Raw genomic sequence first — 20,607 nt, forward strand, 5'->3', positions numbered from 1 at the left:
CTATCCTATTGTCAGTCCAGAGATTCAAATCCCCTAAATATATCTTAAACCCCAACACCAACCACAATTCCAGTAAAGTAGGATGAAAGTCTTATGAAAAGAGATCCCATCTGAGTCCAGTTCCATCACGCATAAACACCAGCTCCAAAGAAGGGCCATCTGACTTGGCAGTGAACCCCATCTGCCATGACCATAGAACCCGTAGGTCTCTTTAGCCCTCAAAGGAACCAACACCTGGGGATTGCATCCACTCCATCTGTCTCCCAGACTCTGCTCAGCTGTGCACAGGGGCAATCCTTCTGACAGCCTCCAGACTCTTTTTTAGAGACTCGTAGCCATATAAACTCATTTCTGCTTTCCATTTCCCCCTTACATTAGGTCAAACAGCATTTTAAGGTCATGTTATTATATGTGGACAGGGATATTCTGCTGATGTGGAGAGAGTTTTGATCGTCATAACTGGGGTGTAAGGCATGCGACTGGCATCCCGTGGGCAGAGAGGCCAGGGATGCCGCTAAGCATGCTACAGTGCATAGCACAGTCCCTCCCCCCCAAACACACACCAACCGTCCGTGTCACCATGGACACGTTAATCAACCTCTCTGTGTCTCAGTTCTCCCAACTATAAAATGGTGATAATACTCTCTATCACATGGACCTTTGGGGATGATTAAATGGGCTATGTGTGTAAAAAGCACTTTGAACAGTAGAATGGGTGTAGCTCAGTGGTTGAGCACCTGCTTCCCATGTATAAGATCCTAGATTCAATCCCCAGTAGCTCCTAAAAATAAATAAATAAATAAATAAAGCACTTTACAGTAGTAGATGAAGCAGAGTTTCTGGAAAGCAATCTTTCTCCATAACTATTAGAATAGAGTATATAAATTTAATTTGTTATGGTGTTTAATTTTTTTATCTAAAAATAGTTATTTGAATTTACAAACAACAATATTGACTATTAAGAATTAAAATATGTACCTTTAATTTTCTAATACAACATCAACATGTTCTCATAAAATTATGCACAAGAAATTCTGCACCTTGACCATGTTCTCACAATGACTCAAGGCCCCACACAATGTCAACAATAGAATATCTTCATGTTATCTTCAACATGACATCTTTTGTAGGGGAAGATGCATAATTATTGTGCCAATGAAATCAGATAAAACACAGCATTAACACCAGGGTTGGCTAAAGACAAGTCCTCCACGAATGTTAGTTTCCTCCCGCCCTTCTCAGAGGATGCACATCTGAGCCAAGTCGTGCAGGCTGAGTGGGAGTAAACGAGACAGACGAGGTGGGGGCTGACATTCTAGGCAGAGAGGAAAGCATGTGCCCAAGTGTGGAGGTGTGGGAGGGCACACCTTACATCGTGTCTGGGGAACTGCCAAGCATTAGCTGAGGCTGGGGCCTGCGGAAGGGGCTGGAGAGGTGAACAGCAGTCAGCTCCGGGAGAGTACAGGCTAGGGAGGCTGGGCTTGCTCTGAGGACAACAGAGCTGCCGGGGAGGTTTTCAGCAGAGGGAGTAGTAAGCTCTCATTCATGCTTGAGAAATACCACTATAGTGGTTGGAGAGAGGGTGGACTGACTGGACAGGACCAGTACAAGGAGACCAGTGACAAGGCTGTTCAAGTCTTGATCAGGCCTTCAGACAAGATACCAGCTCACAGTACTGTTATTGCTACCAGGACTTCTCTGGCTTAGTTTGGGCTCTGAGGTATTGGAGAAAAGACTACAACCAGACATTTTCTTGATTTGATGATGCCTTCAGGGATCACAAAATCAAGAAATTAGAAAAGGCTTAGGTGTCAAAGAAAAAAATCCTGTTCTCATTTTAAGACCCCATATTCCTCTCCTACTTCTCTTAACACCTTTTCCTTCAAATAACACTCCATGGAGGCAGAATTATTGTCAGGAGAAATGAGAGGGCAAAGGTAGCGATGTCAACTTTGGGGAGATATTTGTTCTCTGAGGACCCAGCTAGCGCTCTGTGGGGTGGCATGGCATCTTCTAGTACCCGAGCCAGCTATAGAGCCGCTGAAATTGGCCACACAGATGGAGGCTCGCTCTCTCTTGGCACCAAGGATAGGCCTTTGGTCTCACTCATGCTCAACATCAGTAGATAAAATGCAAAATTTCTTAAGCTCTACATATCAACTAGTGGAAAGGTGGAAGTAAAACGGTTAAAGCAACAGAGTGTAGATATCTCTAGAGAGCTTTACTGGCTATCTATTGCTGCCTAACAAATTACCATAGAATTTAGCAGCTTAAAACAGCAAACACTTATTTATTCTCTTTCAGTTTCTGTGGCTATGGAAAGTAGGTGTGACTTTGCTGGGTAATCTGGCTCAGGTCTCTCATGAACTTGTATTAATAGTAAATGGTTAGCCAGAGCTGCTGTCGTCTGCGACTGGCTGCTCTTCCAATGGCTCCAACCTCACGTGGTTTTGGCAGGCCTCAGTTCATCTTGGCTGTTGTTGTCCAGATACTTCGGTTCCTCACCATGCGGTGCACTCCATATGCGGAGTGTCCTCGTGACATGGCAGCTGGCTTCCCCCAGAGTAAGCAATCTAAGAAACTGGGTGGGGGGGGCACTCAAGACAGATGGAAGCCATAGACTTTTATAACTTAATCTTAAAAGTGATATACCATCACTTCTATAGTTCTGTCTGTTAGAAGCAAACCCTAAGTCTAGCCCACATGCAAGGGCAGAGGAGCTCATCATCACCTCTTAAAGGGAGGTAACAAAGAATCTGTCCGTGTGTTTTTTAAAAATCAACAGAGGGACCCTAGTTTATCTCCAAGAGGTGATATGATACTGTTGTCAAGAGCATAAATTTAAAATTCATACAGACCTAGGTTTAATGCTAGCTCCTACATTTGCTACTTGTGCAATTTTAGACAAATCACTTAACCTTTCTGGATCTCGGTTTCCTAATCTATAAAATAGGCTTAAGAAATAGATGTTATATAGAATTGCTGTGACAATTAAATAAGATCATGCATGCAAAGTGCCTAACTCAATAAATACTATTTAATTGCTCCTGTAAAGGAATAATATTATTGTCCTCCTTCACCAGAAACGCATATAGAAGTTAAGAACACAGCTTCTGGAGTCGGACTGCCTAGGACCCAATCCTGCCACTTACTAACTGGGATCTCGGGCTGGTCACTTAACCTCTCTTGGCCCTGGTTTTCTGAAATTGAAGATTATAATAGCTAGTGTCTGGCCTTCTAGCATGTGTTCAATAAATGTTTATGAATAAAGAAATAGTGAATACCAGAGAGATATAATGACAAAGGTGCCATGTATGTGTGTGTGTTGGGGAATGCTACCCAAAACACATTTCCTTCAAACACCTTCTGCTTAACCAGGAGCCTGGTATGACTGCCCCAATTCTGTAGGAATCTGCCGTTGTGCCCTCGTGTGTGTCAACTCCAAGGGCTGTTCAGTTTACCAGCATTTATGAGTTGTTTTTGGTCCCAGTGTTCACCATTTTTCCCACCCTGGCTTTGTTCAAGCATACTGCCTTCATCGTCCCTGTTGCCTCCAAAAAGAAAATATGTTTAATTGGCTTTGCAAGGAGGCTGGCGGCTTGGTGGCAGGGGTGGGGGGGATCCCATGTCACACCACCTCAGAGCTGCTACATTACTTTAAATTGATTTTGCAAATGAAAGCTAAAAGCTAAGCAAAGGCGACCCATCCATTTTGCCTAAAGATGATTATAATGCTCTTTTACGGCCTCCTAAATGACAAAGCAATTTGTTACCTGCCTGCATCAACATTTGCTTATATTAGTACCCGAGACGCTTGATTTTTATTAGCCCCACGTTATCATTTTATGAAGACACAGGGGCTCAGTAAAATTAGTGTGCAAATAGAATGCCCATTTTGCATTTCCCTGTGGTCAGCAGAAATGCTGAATGGAATTGAGTTGATACCAGGTCAGGGGAGACATCCATAAAGACAGTCTCCATGGAGGGCCTTTGTTATGCCATTTATCATTTCTGGACGGCTGGTGTAGATGGGTCAGTGTTAGGCAGTGTGTCTTAAAAGCACTTGGTGAGGTGTTTTGTTTTTTAAGTGAAAAAGCAATATACAGTATTATACAAGCAATATACAGGAGAATGAGACAGTAGCTCAATCTCCACCCAATGATAAGGGGTGAAATCAAACTCTTTTGAGTATATTGTAGAGAGAAGTACAGCAGATGTAGAATCTTATATTCTTGTTAGTGGGTCCAGGAGGAGACAGATGGGGTAATGAAGGGGCATTGGGCTGGGTACTGGCGGGCCTGACTCCACCACTGCTAGCTGGGTGACCTTGGACCTGTCCTGCCTTCTGTGAGCCTCAGTTTCCTCATGGGGTTAATACTTTCCACCTGACAGAGGCATGGTGGATATTAAAGGAGAGAACGTGTGTAAATTTTCTTTCTGAACCACAATCTACATGTGCATTTTTAGATTTATTCCTTTAGCAGTTAGTTCCTTAGTACCTATTCCAGCAGGGCCCTGTGAAAGACACTAGAGATACACCAATGAAAGGCACAGTTTCTCTCCTGAGATGCTTATATTCAATCTAGGAAACATGTATATGTCTAACTCCTCTTTTAACACCCTAAGCTTTTTCAGGGTGGGTGAAGCTTCTCTTGCTCTCTTTTTTCCCTAAGATACCTAGAATAGAGCTGAACACACAATGTATTTTCAAGTATGTATTTTGGTTCCATTATATTTCTTGCTGCCTCTCAGGGGCCCACTATTGGGAAAACAGTGGCCCCAACCCCTACTGTCAACCCCTCTTGGCCCCAGTGGACCAAACAAGTTCCAAACTTTTAGAACCAGATTCAATCAAGTTTCTATATAGTCTCTGATATTGGTGCATCAAATATTGGGCTCATGAACCACATTCAGAATGACCCAGCTCCAGCATTTCAGCCTGTTCATTATTTCCATACCTCCACCCTCCAGATCATGGGCTCAAATAGATGGACACCTTTAATCCTACTTCTTTCAATGTTCCTTTGTGAATTTCCTTTAGGTTCTTAACCGTTTTTATTCAGTCAGGTGAAAACCATGGACCTCTTAATAAGTCCACACTACACTGTGTAATATTTAATAAATATATTACACTCATACTGACACTTCCCCACAGAATAACATTTTTAAAAAATTTCAACTCAGGCTCATGAACCCCTTGTTAAGAACCCCTGCTTTGGGTCATTGTTCTGTATCAATTCATCCTTTTTCTGCCTATGGCTGAGTATTCATCATCTGTGCCTTCTTCCTTGGACTGTTACTCTTGGGTACTGTTTTTGTCTAATAATACCTTTGCATGATAGCTAATCTTTCCAATAAAACTAGGCTTCTGTAGATACAGAAAGAGCTTGGATTCTGATTTTGGGTCACATATTCCTGCTTCCTTGCATGTCTAGTAATTTTGTACTGAATGCTGATTATTGTGAACTGTACATTATTGCATGTCTGGATTTGTTGCCTTCTTTTTTTAAAGAAAATTAGGGAGAAGCAGATTTGGTCCAGTGGACATGGGAGGTCTGTGGTTCAAACCCTGGGCCTCCTTGACCCATGTGGAGCTGGCCCATGCGCAGTGCTGATGTGCACAAGGAGTGCCCTGCCATGCAGGGGTGTCCCCAGCGTAGGGGAACCCCATGCACAAGGAGTGCGCCCTGGAAGGAGAGCCGCTCAGGGCGAAAGAAAGTGCAGCCTGCCCAAGAATGGCGCCGCACACATGGAGAGCTGACACAAAATGACACAACAAAAAGAACAGATTCCTGGTGCCGCTGATAAGGATAGAAGCGGTCACAGAAGAACACACAATAAATGGACACAGAGAGCAGACAACTGCTGGGGGAGGGGAGAAGTGGAGAGAAAATAAATAAAAAATAAATTTTTATTAAAAAAAATAAAATAAAGTTAGGATTTGTTCAGTAGGCAGTTAAGTTTCTTTCATAGTTTTGATCCTTTTGACACTTATTTTAAAGCTGTGCCCTATGATTGCCCTGGTGTGGGCCTTCTGGAGTCTAATGAGTGCCCCAAATGCTCAGTGAGAACTTCCAAGAATTCACATGATTCCTAGCACTGTGTGAGCCCTGAGAATTGTTACGTTCACAACTCCCAGTCATTTTTTCCTGACATTGTGGAGATTGACCCTATGCATGCACATCTTAATATCCAACAAAGACTCAAAAGGGCACTGCAGATTTCTAGATCTCTTTCTACAGAGCTCTCTCCTCTCTGGAACTCTGTTCCACAACTTCTAGCTGCCTCAGACTCCCTAAACTTCAATCTCGAGAGACCATTTTGCTCTGCCTAGAATATTCCTCCCTGCTCTGTGGTCTGAAATGGGTCCCCAGGCATCTGGGCTTCCAGGCTTCCAGCCAGGGCAGTCATAGGACACATCTCATTTGTGTCCCTTCTTTCAGGGATTACAGTCCTGTACCACCTGTCCAATATCTGAAAACAGTTGTTTCATATATTTTGTTCAATTTTCTAGTTGTTTAAGGTGAAAGGGAAATCTAGTCCCTGTTACTTTATCAAGACCAGACAAGGGATTGGGTTCTAATCTCAGTTTTACTTCCTATTAGCTGTGTGACCATAAACAAATTATATAACCTCTCTGAGCCTTAATTTCTGTCTTTATTAAAGGAATATTAGCTATGTATGTTGCTGTGAATATTGTAATGTATATGTCTGACACAAAAGGAGCTAATTAAATGACAGGTGTTGTTATTACTATTATTAATATAAATAGCTACCTTCTTTGCGCTATCATTTACTGAATATTTACCGTGTACTATGCAATAAGCTTATTTAATCATTACAACAAACCTATGGTTTAGATATTATTATCCTCATTTATGGATAAGCAAATTGAAACTCAAGAAAGGATGCACTTTGATTAAGATCACAGTCAGCAAAGCAGGGATTTAACTTCATACATATGACTTTCTTATACGATTGCAATATTAACATGATCAATTTCCAAGGAAAGGGAATGTGGTCTTTTTAATATTTGTTGGCCAGAGACATAATTTAATTAGTCAGCAATGTCTAGACCTTAATGGTTCTGACCCAACAATTTAAGAGGTAACAAATCTAATGTACCCAATTGGTTCTCCACTCTCCCGACTCTAATCCCTCGTCTCAGCCTTCCTTGCTCTTAGAAACCCTCTTCCATTTTATCTTACAGACAACCTTCGGGAAGGGGCAGAGCAGAAGGTGATATTCATCACGGGACGAGTCCATCCAGGGGAAACACCTTCTTCATTTGTGTGCCAAGGTGAGTTACCTGCCCCCCCCCCCCCCCAATATCCAACAGGGGCACTATGGTTGTTTCTGGGACAGTGTGGTCACATGCAGAGTTATTATCTTGGTTAGGTATTTACTTCACTTCTTTAGAGAGGGAATTCCTATCTTGGAAGGCTCTTATGAACCTGACATGAGATGAATGCAAATAAAGCACCTGGGCCTGGGCCTGGCACACAGCAGGTACTCAATAGATGTTGCCTCTTTCCCCATGGGAATCTGAGATGAAGCAGGTAATATACTTTGTAAACTGTAAGGCACTATGCAAAGACATATAGGTTTTATTTTTCCAGTTAGTATTCTTACAATACTTTGAAGAAACATGTTTGCCTCCTCCCTGTTTTTCAGATGAGGAGTCTGAGTTTCAGGGAGAGGAAGTGACTTGCCCAAAGTCAAGCAACTTGTAAAAAGCATGACTGAGGTGTCCTGACCCCTCAGGTATAGTCAATATAGCTGACTACTTGGAATTCTCACTTCCAGCCTTTTTCTTCCCCAATACTGTCCTTGCAATAACCTCTCCTATCTCCCTCCTGGTTTTACCAACCCCTTTTCTTGCAGCCATCTGTCAGTTACTAAATTTGGCAGCAGACATGTCCCCCAGCTGATTAGAGGCAAGCACCTCCTAACCATCATTTCCTTGTTTGTAAAAAAGACAGTAGCCATATGATCAATATCTTTATCTCTGGGAGCCCAAACCTTCATGGCCATCTCCTCTGTGGGCAGGAGACAGATGGCAGGGTCATCATCCCATTGTACAGACAAGGACCTGAGGCATAGAGAAGCTAAGGAAACCTCAGGTTCTTTCTCTGATTCTGCTGCTGCTTTTCAAAATGGGAATCTTTGGAGGATCCCAAGTTGATAGATTCAATGCTGCCCTGCGGGCTTTTGATAAACATTTGCTCCTTGGCAAAACCTTCCAATGCCTGCCCACTACCTTCTCAAGATAAATGCGAAGCTCCTTGGCATGACATTCACAGCCCTCCATGATCTGGCTCTCTCAGGTTCTCTGCTTCAGTCTCATTACAGCCCATTTCTAACCACCCAAGCTGGAATGGGCAGGCTTCTCCCAACCACCTGCTGCTTCCTCTGCCTAGGGGGCCTGGCAAACACCTCCCATCTCCCAAGGCTCACTTCAAGTGCCCTTTCCTCTCCGCCTCCTCTGGCCTACTCCCTCCAGCCCCCTGCTTTATGTCTATGTCCTCTAGGTATTAAATGACCATCAGAGTGCATGATGACCATCTTACTGCCCTCATTAGTTATATATTTCATTTATATTTGTTTCTCCTCTTTTAAACTCTGAGCTATTTGAGGCCTAGGGCTAGTTCTCCCAGAGTCATTTTCCACATCTGTAAACAGAGATTATCTTGCTCATCTCATGGGGCTGCTGTGAGGAACATATGCTATATTAGCTCAGGCATGCTGAAGTCAAGATTCAGAAAGATGAGCCTCAAGGTCATGCAGTCAGTATATGACAGAGGGGGCTTTGAACCTGGGTCTGGCGAAATCCCAAGCATGTACACGCTCCCCTGCTCCAATCAAGGATAGAAAATGCTAGAGGCAAAAGTTCAGTGTCTGGAAGAACACAGAACTCTGATCACCCCACAACAATTGATATATATTGTTACCCACATTTTATGGATGAGAATGTTGAGGCTGGAGGGAGTCAAGTGGTTATGCAAGGTCACACAGCTAATTCATGACAGGTGTGGCCCTGAGACCCATCCTTCCAATACACTCTCTAACTCCATAACTGATCTTGAGACACACAATTCACCCCTACTGGAGGCAGCTTAAAACAGGCATCATTCCCCACTTTGTGAATAAGGGGATGAGACACAGACTTGCCTGAGGGCCCCTCAGTCACCTGGGAACAGGCCCAGATCACAGACCACAGTCATAGCCCTCAGTTTGCTTCTCCTCCCTGTACCCACCCTGTTCTGGGGAATGGCAGGAGTGGCTGAGATACCTTTGGTTCTGTTCATTCTTCCCCAATACTGGCTCAGTGACCTTGAACAGTGAGCAGACATGTGGGGGCTGGCCATCCCCATCTGGCTGGGACCACAGTTCTCGCCGCCGAGCTGCTGACGCACCTGCTTCTGGGAACAGAGTGAAGTCATGTCATTGCAGCTCTCTGGAAGGCAGGGCTTAAGAGGTGGCAGGACTTTGATTTCCTCCAAGCTCTGCTTGGCTGTGGGACAGCTGACTCCCAGTGACCTTCTGCTGCTTCAAACCCCACTCGTGGCCTCTGTGAGGCTAAACTATTCTCTTCCCCCAGCTTCAACATTAGAGGCCAAAGGAACTCCCTATGTTGCCCTGCAGCAGAGTGTGTGAGAGCACTATCTCTCAAGCTAGACTTCCTCAAATGAAAGCCCAGCTCTTCCACCTATTAACAGTATGACCTTGGAAAGTTACATAACTTTCCTGTGCCTCAGATGCTTTATCTGGAAAGGAAAATAATAGTAGGAATTCTACCTCATAGGGTTGTTGTGAAGATTAAATGTGAAGATGAAACATTTAGAATGGTGCCTAGAATACAGTTAGCACTAAATAGGTGTTAGTATTATAGGAAGTGGATTTGACTTAACGGATAGGGCATCTGCCTACCACATGGGAGGTCCAGGGTTCAAACCCAGGGCCTCCTGACCCATGTGGTGAGCTGGCCCACGCACAGTGCTCATATGGGCAAGGACTACCCTGCCACCCAGGGGTGTCCCCCGCATAGGGGAGCCCCACGTGCAAGGAGTGCTGCTGTAAGGAGTGCCACCCAGTGTGAAAAAAGTGCAGCCTGTCCAGGAGTGGCACTGCACACACAGAAAGCTGACGCAGCAAGATGATGCAAAAAAAAAGAGACAGATTCCTGGTGCCACTGACAAGAATACAAGCAGACACAGAAGAACACACAGAGAATGGACACAGAGAGCAGACAACTGGGGGGGGGGCGGGGAAGGGAGAGATAAATTTTTAAAAACCTTTAAAAAATTAAAAAATAAAAATAAATAAATAGGTGTTAGTATTAGGGGAATGAACAGGCACTATATGAGCCAGGTCTTCTGTCAGGTGCTTTATATATGTTTCCTCTAATCCTCACAGTGAACACTAACACAGGTTGGTGACTCCAATAATAGTATATTCCACCCACTTTTCCTTGCCACCTTCTTGAGAGAAGGCCTTTTGTTGAACCTTGCTCATTTATACACTGGGAAGATCATATTGCAAGTTAGAAGCTTGGCCAAGATTGGGACCCAAGTCTCTGTCTCCTGGCCGAGTAGATGATCTTTCGCTGACACTTCTTGGAGTTGTTGGGACATCTTGCTTTGAAAACTTCCATCTGCAGAGAACTTTGTCCTCTTCAGACCCTTTGTAATTGAATTAAGCCGAAATTTAAAATTGCTCCTGTGGGCCAGACACACCACCCGCTGGAGGGTGGCATGGAGCCGTGGAAATAGGTAAGGCTTTGGAGGTAGACAGACCTGAATTTGAGTCCTATCATTTCTACTGAGTAGCTTGGAGGGGCCTCAGGGAAATCCTCATTTCTGAGAGCCCCTGTTTCCTCATCTGGAAATGAGAGCAACAGAATCCTCCTCAAGGAGTAGTTGAAAGGATTACAGGCGATAACATATGTCAGTGCTTGGTGCACCGTCAGGACACACAGGTGCCAACCCGTGTTCACTTTCCGCTCTGCAACTCTGGTCTTCCCCGGTAATTCCACAAGGTTGCTGGGAAGCTCTTTGCCCTACTTTTCAGAAAAGTCAAGGGACTCACTGAACATCACCTGTTCAAGTTAGTGGCAAGTTAGCGGGGGGTGGGGACTAGATGCCAGGTCTCCTGCCTCCCAGCCTGCCGCTCCACCGAGCCTGCTGCTCTACCGAGCCTGCTGCTCTGTGGCAAAGTGCCTACCAGGCTCAAGACCCACGGAGAGAAGAGCACAGCCTTCTCCTCAGGGCGTTCACTCCTCAGGGTTGTTTTGCTGGAGTGAAGAGGGGAAGGAGAAGTGCACACACGCACACCAAGCACTCACAACCACAGCACCACCAGCCAGCGGCACAAAGCACAACCTAATATTTCCCTTCAGTGTGGAGTGGTGACCTTTGCCCCCTCTTCCTCGCCTCTGTGCTTTCTTCCCACCTCAATTCATTACCTTTCCTCCTTCTTCTCTTCTCTCTCTATCCCCAACAGCCCTGCCTTATGCAAGTGTTAACACTAGACCTACTAAAAATTTGTGATGAAGACTTTTATTTCCCTGGGCCTCCATCTCTTCATCTGTGAAATGGGCAGAGTCAAAGGTGGAAGTGAGGACTTAGACTCTGTGAACTTCAGGCTCTTCAGGGCCAAGCTCCCTGTAATACCATAATTCGGGGTCCTTATGCTTGGCTGAGGGCAGACAGAGGCCTAGTGCCAGGCTAGTGAAAGGTCTAGAGTAGCTGCTGCCACATGAACCAAACTCTAGACTGCCTTACTTCAAAGCTTGTACTCTCCGCACTAGGGTGTGTGCTGCCTCTTAGCAAGGAACAGAAACAATAAACCATTCACAGAACCCTTCAGAGAAAAAATTGGGTTGGCATATGGATATTCTGCAAATCATAAGCAAATAGACTCCTGGCTCTTCTTTTCTTGGTTTACTGGAAAACCAAGGCAGCTTTGAAGCCAGCAGATCTGGGTCTTAATCCTACATAGGCCCCTTGCTTGCTGTGAGACACTGAGCACCTGACATCATCACCCTGACTTGGTTTCCCAATCTGCAAAATGGAGTCAATAGAATTACAAGTCAATTCAGCTAATGCATGTACAGTGCCCATCACAGACCCATCTTTTGAGAACTTTGCCTTTGCCAAGATTGAACTAGGCACTGGGAACATATTGGCAAACAAAGTAGACCTGTCTGTGCCATCTTGGAGCTCATAGCCTGGTTAGCATCTGAATTCAGGTCTCCAAGCCCATACTCTTTACTGCTTTTTCCGTCTATGCAATGTTTTTTTTTAATTCATGGCCAGGGATGGCATTTTCTTTCTTCTTGTACTTTCTCCAACATTTCTACTCACACTCCTCTCAACCTACTTCTACTCTTCCCCCATCCCTCCCAAAAAAGTGAAAGGTCTTCTCTCAATATCCTGATCAATGGGAATGATTCCTGTTGAATAGTATCTGACCTCAAGTGGAGAGATGAGTCTCCCAGCCCCACACACCTACCTTGGGAGAGAGAACTCTAGGCAGAGCAGCCTCTGCTCTGGCTTTGTTTTTTCTCATCCTTTTATTAGCTGACAAATTGGCAGTGCAATTAATCTGCTCATCTGTGAAGGAGGATGGATCACAATGAGCTACTCCATTTCCAAAAGCCTACTCTCGGAGGCAGCATGGCCAGGCCCTGAGCTCAGGCTGGCTCCTTGATGGAGGACTGCCCCGGGAGCTGAGGTCAATTAGTGGACAGATTAAACAATTATTAGCCCCTAACAAGGGCGCCTGGCATCATTACCCTGCCTGTTTACTGGCAAACTGTGGCTTTAATAGGAGGACCAAGAAATAAATTAGGGCATCTGGTCCACTGCCGCGTCTACCGAGAAGTAAATGATGTCCAACAGGTTTTCAGCTGCTGATGGATTCTCAGTCCTAGCCTAATAAAAAGCCTGAGATGTCCCTCACTGGTCATAGTGGCTTTGGAACATACTCTGGAGTGATTTGTCATTCCAAGAGCTCCGTGCCTGCTTCTGGGCACAAAGATCGTTGTTATCTACCCTGCTGCCTTTTCCCCATCTCTGTCAATATCTACCTACCTTTCAGGGCCCAGCTCAAAAGCTTCCTATTCCTTGAAGCCTTTCTTAATCTCTCCAGTAGGAAAGTAGTTCCCTCTCTGCATTTTGGGAACATTTTGTACTCTCCTATCACTTTCTGGCATTATAATCATTTCAAGAATGCCAAAATGCCATTTTGCCCATATTTTTCAGGCCTCCAATGAAGAAGTAGAAATGTGAAAAAAGGGACAAGAGTTGTTTGTTTCCTCATGCCCTCCCTTGTAGACAGATGTGGCCATCGCCAGAAGGTCATCATGGAGAGGAGGGATAGGGTCAGGTCTGCTCTTAGAAAGACTGTTCTGGCTGCAGTGATGAGGGCACAATTAAGAGATGGCTGCTGTCATTCAGGCCAAACATGATGGTGGCCTGGATTAGAAAAGAGGCACAAGGGTGGAGATGAGGGACAGTTTTGCTGGATTCAAGGAAGAAAGAATTGACTGGACATGGGGACTGCTTGACTATGGGAGAGAAGTCAGGGAGAATTCAACTTTCTAATTTTAGTGACTGGAAGGTGAGATAGTGTTGGTTGATTCCAGTAAGAAGTAGATAGTGTTGGTGCATGGAAACAGAGGGTCCTCAATGAGGAAAAAGGAGCAGAAGTTGGGGGCATTGAAAAAATCTTCCTCTCTTCATGTGACTTTGACCAATCTCTTTTCCTCTCTGCTTCCTGGTGTCTCCATGTGCAACATGAGGATTTAGATCCCTAAAGCCTCTTGTCAATGTTTGGCTAATGGTGCGTCCATTAGAAAGAATCTCTAATACTGTTCAGCCTTATCCTGCCTCTCTCCATTTCTTTCTGTCTAAACTCAGAGTCACTGCTCAAATGTCATCTTTTCTTGGAAGCCCCTTCTGTTGTCTCTAGCAGGAAACACTGTTTCCCTTCTGCCTATGGACTTCGATATGATGTCTTTAACTGTCTGTCTCATGGAAGCAGAGATTCACAAAATATTCAAAAATATTCACTGGGTAACACCTACTCCACATCCACACACCCACAGTGGAGAACAGCAAAACAGGCCAGAAATCACCGATTATACTCTGACTATCTTCTGAGCTGAGAAAAATATGCTCCCTCTTTGAAACACTTTGAGGTTAATACAGATGTTTCTCTTTCCCAAGGGATTATTGACTTCCTTGTGAGCCAGCATCCTATTGCCCGTGTCCTACGGGAACACCTGGTCTTCAAGATTGCACCAATGCTCAACCCTGATGGAGTCTACCTGGGCAATTACAGGTGAGAGTCTGGGGAGGATGCTTGGAAGCTCACAGGCATAGGATGTCAGTAGGAAAGCAAGAAGGGATTATAGTTTTTTAGAAGAATTTCAGACTACCTTTGAGTATATTAGAGGAAGTGTCAACTTCCTACTTGATGATGTGACTGATGAACCTTGGTTATTTCAAATACAGTCACTTGAAGTCATTTGCTTGGGTTTTCTGGACAGCTTGCTGGGACAGGAGTCAGGAGACCTTGTATCAGTTTTGGCACCTACTTTCTGTATAACCTTGGGGAAAGCCACCGTTTCTCCCTGATGCTCAGTTTCTCTTGCATAATGGGGACAATAATTACTTGACTGGCAGGGCAGTTATACAAATCAAAAGAAATGGTGGGGATGAAGGTGTTCTGTAGAATACCATATGGTGGTTATAATAATTACTGTTTTGTTTCTAGTTTTTTTTTTTTCTTGGAGATTGTTAATAAAGGAGAGTGGCATCCCAACTCAGCATTTTCCTTTGGTGTGGGCATACCAGCTAGCCCCACGCTCACTCATGCACTCATATCTTGAGCTCTCTTTATTCTGGCTTAGCACCACAAGTTACAGCTTAAAATTCCACTGCCCTTTCAATCACACAGGCTCTGTGTGACCTGGTGCCTGCCTCCACTCTCAACCTCCCCTTGTTTTAGTCACTCTGAGAGAAGCCTTGCTCATGCTGGTTCACGCTGCCTCACCTTCATGCAGGCTGCCCTCTGTCCAGAATCAACTCATCCTTTCCCCATATCACTAACCCTTCTTTAAAACTCAGCTTGTGTCCCTTGTAGAAAATGTTCTGCAAGCCCCCAAACATAGGGGGTTGACTACTCCCTTCTCTGAACTCTCACAAATCTAGCTATTGAATAAGTCATCCCATTGCATGAAGCCCCCTGGACTTCGAGTCATCAGATTTCAGGGGCTGAGTCTTAATGGCCTTTGTGTCCCCAGAACCTAGCAGCAGGGATCAGTACATAATAGAGGCTCAGAAAATACTTGACGAATATGAGTAAATGAAAAGGATGACTTTATCAATAAAGAAATAGAAGCCCAAAAATGAGATATGCTTGCCCAAGGTCAGTGGCAGAACTCCGACCAGCACCCAGATTTCCTGACTCTCAGCTGGGCCCATTTTACACGGAGTTGGTTTACTACTTTCCAAGAGCACTGCAATTGGGTCCAGAGGGGTTTCCTGATACCCTTGAGTATGAATTAAAGAGAACCCATGGGATGCATGAAGGCTTAATTAAAGACAGTTTTGCTCCCTCTTAATTGGCTAAAGTGATGGTTCATTAGCATTTGCAGGTTTTATGGCTTGCTACAGGCCTAAGAGCAATGCCTTTCCAACCTTCCCTGGACAAATTCACTGTTAGAGATAATGGTGGTGGAAAGACCATTTGATTTATATTAACATTTCTGTTTAATTACAAAAGTTTATAGCAACAATATATAACAAACATAATGTACTTTATAGCAACTATCTATAACTGTCATATTAGATGATGTAACAATAGATAATTATATTACAGTATATAGTAAAGATGTGGGCAACTGTATACTCTTTCTCACTTACTACACTCCAGTTATATTGGCCTTTTTTAAAAAAGTTCAGGTCTGAGGTTTAATTTACTTAACAAAAAGGCTTTCCCAATATAAAGTAGGTCTCCCACAATACCCTCATAGTACTCTGTACCATCCTTTCATAAACCTTGCCCCAATTTAGAATCACGAATTTATTTATGTAACAATTTGTTTAACAACATCTCACCTCAAGACTGTAAACTCCCTGAAGTCAAGACTTTGTCTACCTTGTTCTCCTCTATAGCTACAAAGGCTGGCAGATAGATAGATAGATAGATAGATAGATAGATAGATAGATAGATAGATAGATAGATAGATATAGATAGAAATACATTTTCTAGATAAATAAATGAACTAAACTGCAGCACTTTAGCAATTGTGCTATTACACAAAGCTACATTCCCCAGTATAAGTAACAATCATTAGATATTTTAGGCCCCCAGCCCTTTATCTATGTGGCCTTCTAACCCTGAGTGTTTTCATCTTATGATGTTGTGACATGAATACCAACAGGCAAACTCTGGTATACTACTGTTAGGATTTAACAGACTCTGGATTCAAAGTAACATTTTGTTATTGTACAGGAAATTATACTTTTAAGGTCATGTAAAAACGTAATTTGAACATTAAAACAACACTTTGAGAAAGGAAGGCCAGTTTTAGCAAAGGGGAAACTGAGGCAGAGAAGGTGAAGAGCCACATTCAAGGTAACAGGGTGCATCCAAGGAGTCTCCCCATTCCCAAATACTGCCCTTGCCTCACACACTATAGGTGAAGCCGAATAGTATCAGTCTAACTTTCCCCATGCTTCTGAGCCTTCTTGTTTGTCCTAGGACATTTCTTTCCCCCTGGCCTCAGTTTCCCTCCTGCCCTTTTAGAAGAGAAAAATGAGGTGAAGTCATCTTCTATTATTTAGTAGAAGCATTGGGGAGAGGCTCCATCAGTAATGGTATGACTCCCGACTTCACAATGTGAATATGTCCTTCAAAGAGTTCTGGGAAAATCTGGAGCCGAGGGATCTTAAGGGATGAGTACTCTAATTTTGGTTATTGCAGAGCCAAAAAGGAGACTCTTAGTTGGAAAGCCCTTGGGGTGGGAGGATGATGGACTGAGTCAGTCTAGAATTGATTGGTAATTCTTAGTGTCTTGCAGTAGGCATGGCTGCCCACACATGTTGTGTTGCAGCATTTACACATTCTTTGCCACCTCCTCCTCCATCATTTCCTGTGCAGAGAAGACAGCCCCACCCCCACCTGTACCCCTCTGTGTTTCCTTCTGCAAGTTGCTTTGCCTTTGAAAAACAGACTCTCCATCTCCATATGACAATATGAATCTCTGTGTTGGGTTTGCATTTCTTAATTAGGTGCTTGTCATTGTGTATTCCATAGAGCCATGTATAAGTAAACAGTCATAGACCTTTGAATAAATTTATTGGTTTTATTTATGTTTCTGGGCATAAAAATCTATAATTACCAGGTACAGCCTCAGTATAACTGGTATTTAATGACAATTACTTTTTGTTACCATAGAAATGAGTCCAAAGTAGTTACCCATAATTTCTCATTTCCCAAACCTCACACATGCTGAATTGCAATATTACCATAGTAATTGCCTATTAGTCATCATAAAATACACAGTTACCCAAAAGATAGCAGGATGCTGTGAAATTTCTCATCTTCAGAAAACCTCCGTGCTTTTGGGGAGTGTGGAGGTGGAAGAGAGAAGCAGACTTCTATGGGTGGTACAGGAACGATTGTGCTTTATAGCACAGCACTGCAGAGCCCATGGCAGAAATAGATTCTGTTACTCTGTGCAGACTCCCACTATCAGTATGTTTCTTGGACCTGGTGCTCTTCAGGTAGCAAAGGATGCTTTGGTGCAGTACATCCAATTTCACTGAAGTTTGTTGAGAGCCTGCTGGGTACCAGGCCCTGTGCTGCGTCTTGGGGAAGCAGAAGGTAATCAGAGGCAACCAACTAGAAGCCTAATATTTGTACTAGAGCTGTGTGTGTGTGAAGCTTTGGAGGTCTAGAGATATAACAATAGCTAATGATTACTAAGTGCCTACTAACTGAACATTATATGCATTATCTCATTTAATCTTCACAATGACAGAGGTAGTATTATAGCCCCATTTTTTAATAAAGAAGGAAATTAAGGCACAGCGGCACCAATAAACTTGCCCTGTGTCCTCCAGACAGGAAGGGTCAGAGCAGGTTTATGCTACACTGTGTCCTGAAAGCAGCCAGTGCTTCCTTCTAACTATAGGTAATGGAGGGAGGGTATTTTAAGAATGCAGAATGTGTAGGAGTTCACTGGGCATAGAAGAAAGATGAAGGATTTGGACAGCAAAATATCATTAAGTGTAGCAGAGGGTGAAACACCTAGGGAGGTGTTTCCATCATACACACACGCACACACATACATGCAATGATATTATAACTGGCCTACCCCTCCCACCTTGACATCCCAGAGGAGGAAATATTTTAAACTGTCCAAAATAGAATGAACATAAAATCAACTAGTAAAATGTAAAATCCATGTCAATGTTCTGTTTCTTCTATGACAGCATAAAAATTACACATTTTTCATCAGGCTAGAAACAGAAAACAAAGACCAAATGCAAAAATGATCTTACTGGGAGATCTGTCAACCCCTTCTCACCTGAAATCTCCTTCCCCACACCAGTCATGGTGCCTCTGCCACATTGAGTCTTGGAGTGGGATGGGAGCTCAGAGACACCTAATCCAGTGCCCCACTCAGGGCAGGAATCCCCTCAGCAAAATCCTTGAGTGATGGCTGGCCACATTTGCTTGTACACCTCCAAGCATGGGTGGAAAGCACCGTGCTCCACTGATGCCAGCTCTGACTGTTAGGAGTGTTTTATACTCAGGCTAAATCTGAAACCTATAACTTGGCTTATGACCTCTGCAGATTACTTGGGTCCAATCCATCTTTTATATGGTAATTCTTCAGTTGTTTAAAGATTATGTATCCCCAACAGTCCTCACTCATCACTCACTCCAACCACCACCAATTCCTATTCTCTAGGGTGAACATCCCCAAGCCTTCCAACCTTGCACATGTACTTTGAGTTCCATTCCACCACCTGTCCTCTTTGATGTCCTCTGAACATTCTCTAGATGTTTGTTGTCATCTATTTTTGAAGCACGGTATCCAGGACTAAGCACTTGTGATAATGACGATGATAACAATGATGGTGATGATGATGACAGTTAACATCTATTGAACATTCTGAGCCTGGCAGTAATCTAGGTATTTTGAATGTGTTGTTTCATTTAATGCTTACAACAATGCCACTATTATTCTCATTAACAGATGAGGAAGCTGAGGCAAACATGATTAGGTAACTCCCTCAAGGTCATAGAGCTAGATGGAGTAGGATTAGGAAGGGGTCAACACAAACCTTATTCTGAAACTATTCTGGATACAGCCCACATGCATACAGCAGCCTGACATTGAGTTCACCTCAATCTAAATCTTCACTTCCAATTGCATTTCTGCTAAGTCATCACTACCCCCTCTTCTTTTAGAGCCTTACAAAAAGCCCGTGGCATCGGCAGGGCAGGAATGACTCTCCCTCTTTGATCAAAGAAGAGACCATACCACAGAGAGCCTAAGTAATTAGCTCAAGGTCACACAGTGAAGCACAGAGATGGCACTAGAATGGGGTCTCTGGCCTTCTAGTCCAAATGAAGCACGAGTGACAGGAGGGGCCAGACAGACCCTTACCTCCCAGTGACTGTTCTGCTTTATGTAACCTGAATGATGTTTCTATGGAGGCTGAAAGGACATCGGGACTGGCAGTCTAATCAGGTGTCTAACCCACAAGTGCACACCGCCAAAACCAATTATTCAAATGAGCTTCCCAGCCAGGTTCCGCAGAAAAGGCCAGATGGCTAGATGTCTGTAGAGGCAGCTCCCCATCTCTGTCCCTGCAAGCAGCTGAATAGCATTTCAAAGTTAGAGTTGAGAGAAAGTTGATTTTAATAATTGATTCTATGGTGAAGATAGGCCTCTGAGGAAACAGTAACCCAGAGTTAGTGGCTAGGGAGTCTGGAAGAGCAAAACAATGTGAAAGAATCAAGAACTTCATCATTTCTGGTTTTAGTTCCTAAACCACAGCTTGAATAGTGTCAGTTCTCTGTGTAAATTCCTTCAGTGGCTCCCCATTGCCCTAAGCTCTGTAGCTTGCAATTCAAGGCCTTCTCCACTTCATCTCCCACTGTCCACCTTGCCTTTCTCCTCTTCATCCCTACTCTGTCCTATCTTCTGGCCTTCTCAGGGTCTATCTGTGCCTTCGTTGGCATTCTGCCTTTGCTTAATAAACTTTTCAATTAAATTGTTGCTTCCTTCCTGTCTTAGATTCCTAGGGCTGCTGTAACAAAACACCACAAACTGGGTGGCTTAAAGCAACAGGAATTTATTATCTCATGGTTCTGGTGGCTAGAGGTCCTAATAAAGGTATTGGAAGTGTTACGGATTTTATTTAGGTTCTTGACTATGCTGCAGAAATGAATTTCAAGAGCACGTCAGGTGAGTTAGGGCAATAGTTTATTCAGGTAGGAAGGGAAGAGAAATGGGAGAAGATAACAGATCAGGGGTTCCAGGCAGAGAGGAAGGGGTTGAAAAATGGTAAAGCGGGC

At 43.8% G+C, this 20,607-nt stretch overlaps 1 protein-coding gene across 1 annotated transcript in view; it reads left to right on the forward strand.

Moving 5' to 3' along the window:
* AGBL4 (AGBL carboxypeptidase 4) overlaps window positions 1–20,607 on the forward strand; it is a 1,887,457-nt gene that overhangs the window by 1,726,174 nt on the left and 140,676 nt on the right. The window contains exons 7-8 of the mRNA XM_058303613.2: window positions 7,211–7,300; window positions 14,232–14,346. Of these exons, the coding sequence (XP_058159596.1) occupies window positions 7,211–7,300; window positions 14,232–14,346 (205 nt within the window). The remainder of the gene's footprint in view (window positions 1–7,210; window positions 7,301–14,231; window positions 14,347–20,607) is intronic.

Source organism: Dasypus novemcinctus, chromosome 9 (genome assembly GCF_030445035.2).
Source record: "Dasypus novemcinctus isolate mDasNov1 chromosome 9, mDasNov1.1.hap2, whole genome shotgun sequence".
In the NCBI taxonomy this organism is placed as follows: domain Eukaryota; kingdom Metazoa; phylum Chordata; class Mammalia; order Cingulata; family Dasypodidae; genus Dasypus; species Dasypus novemcinctus.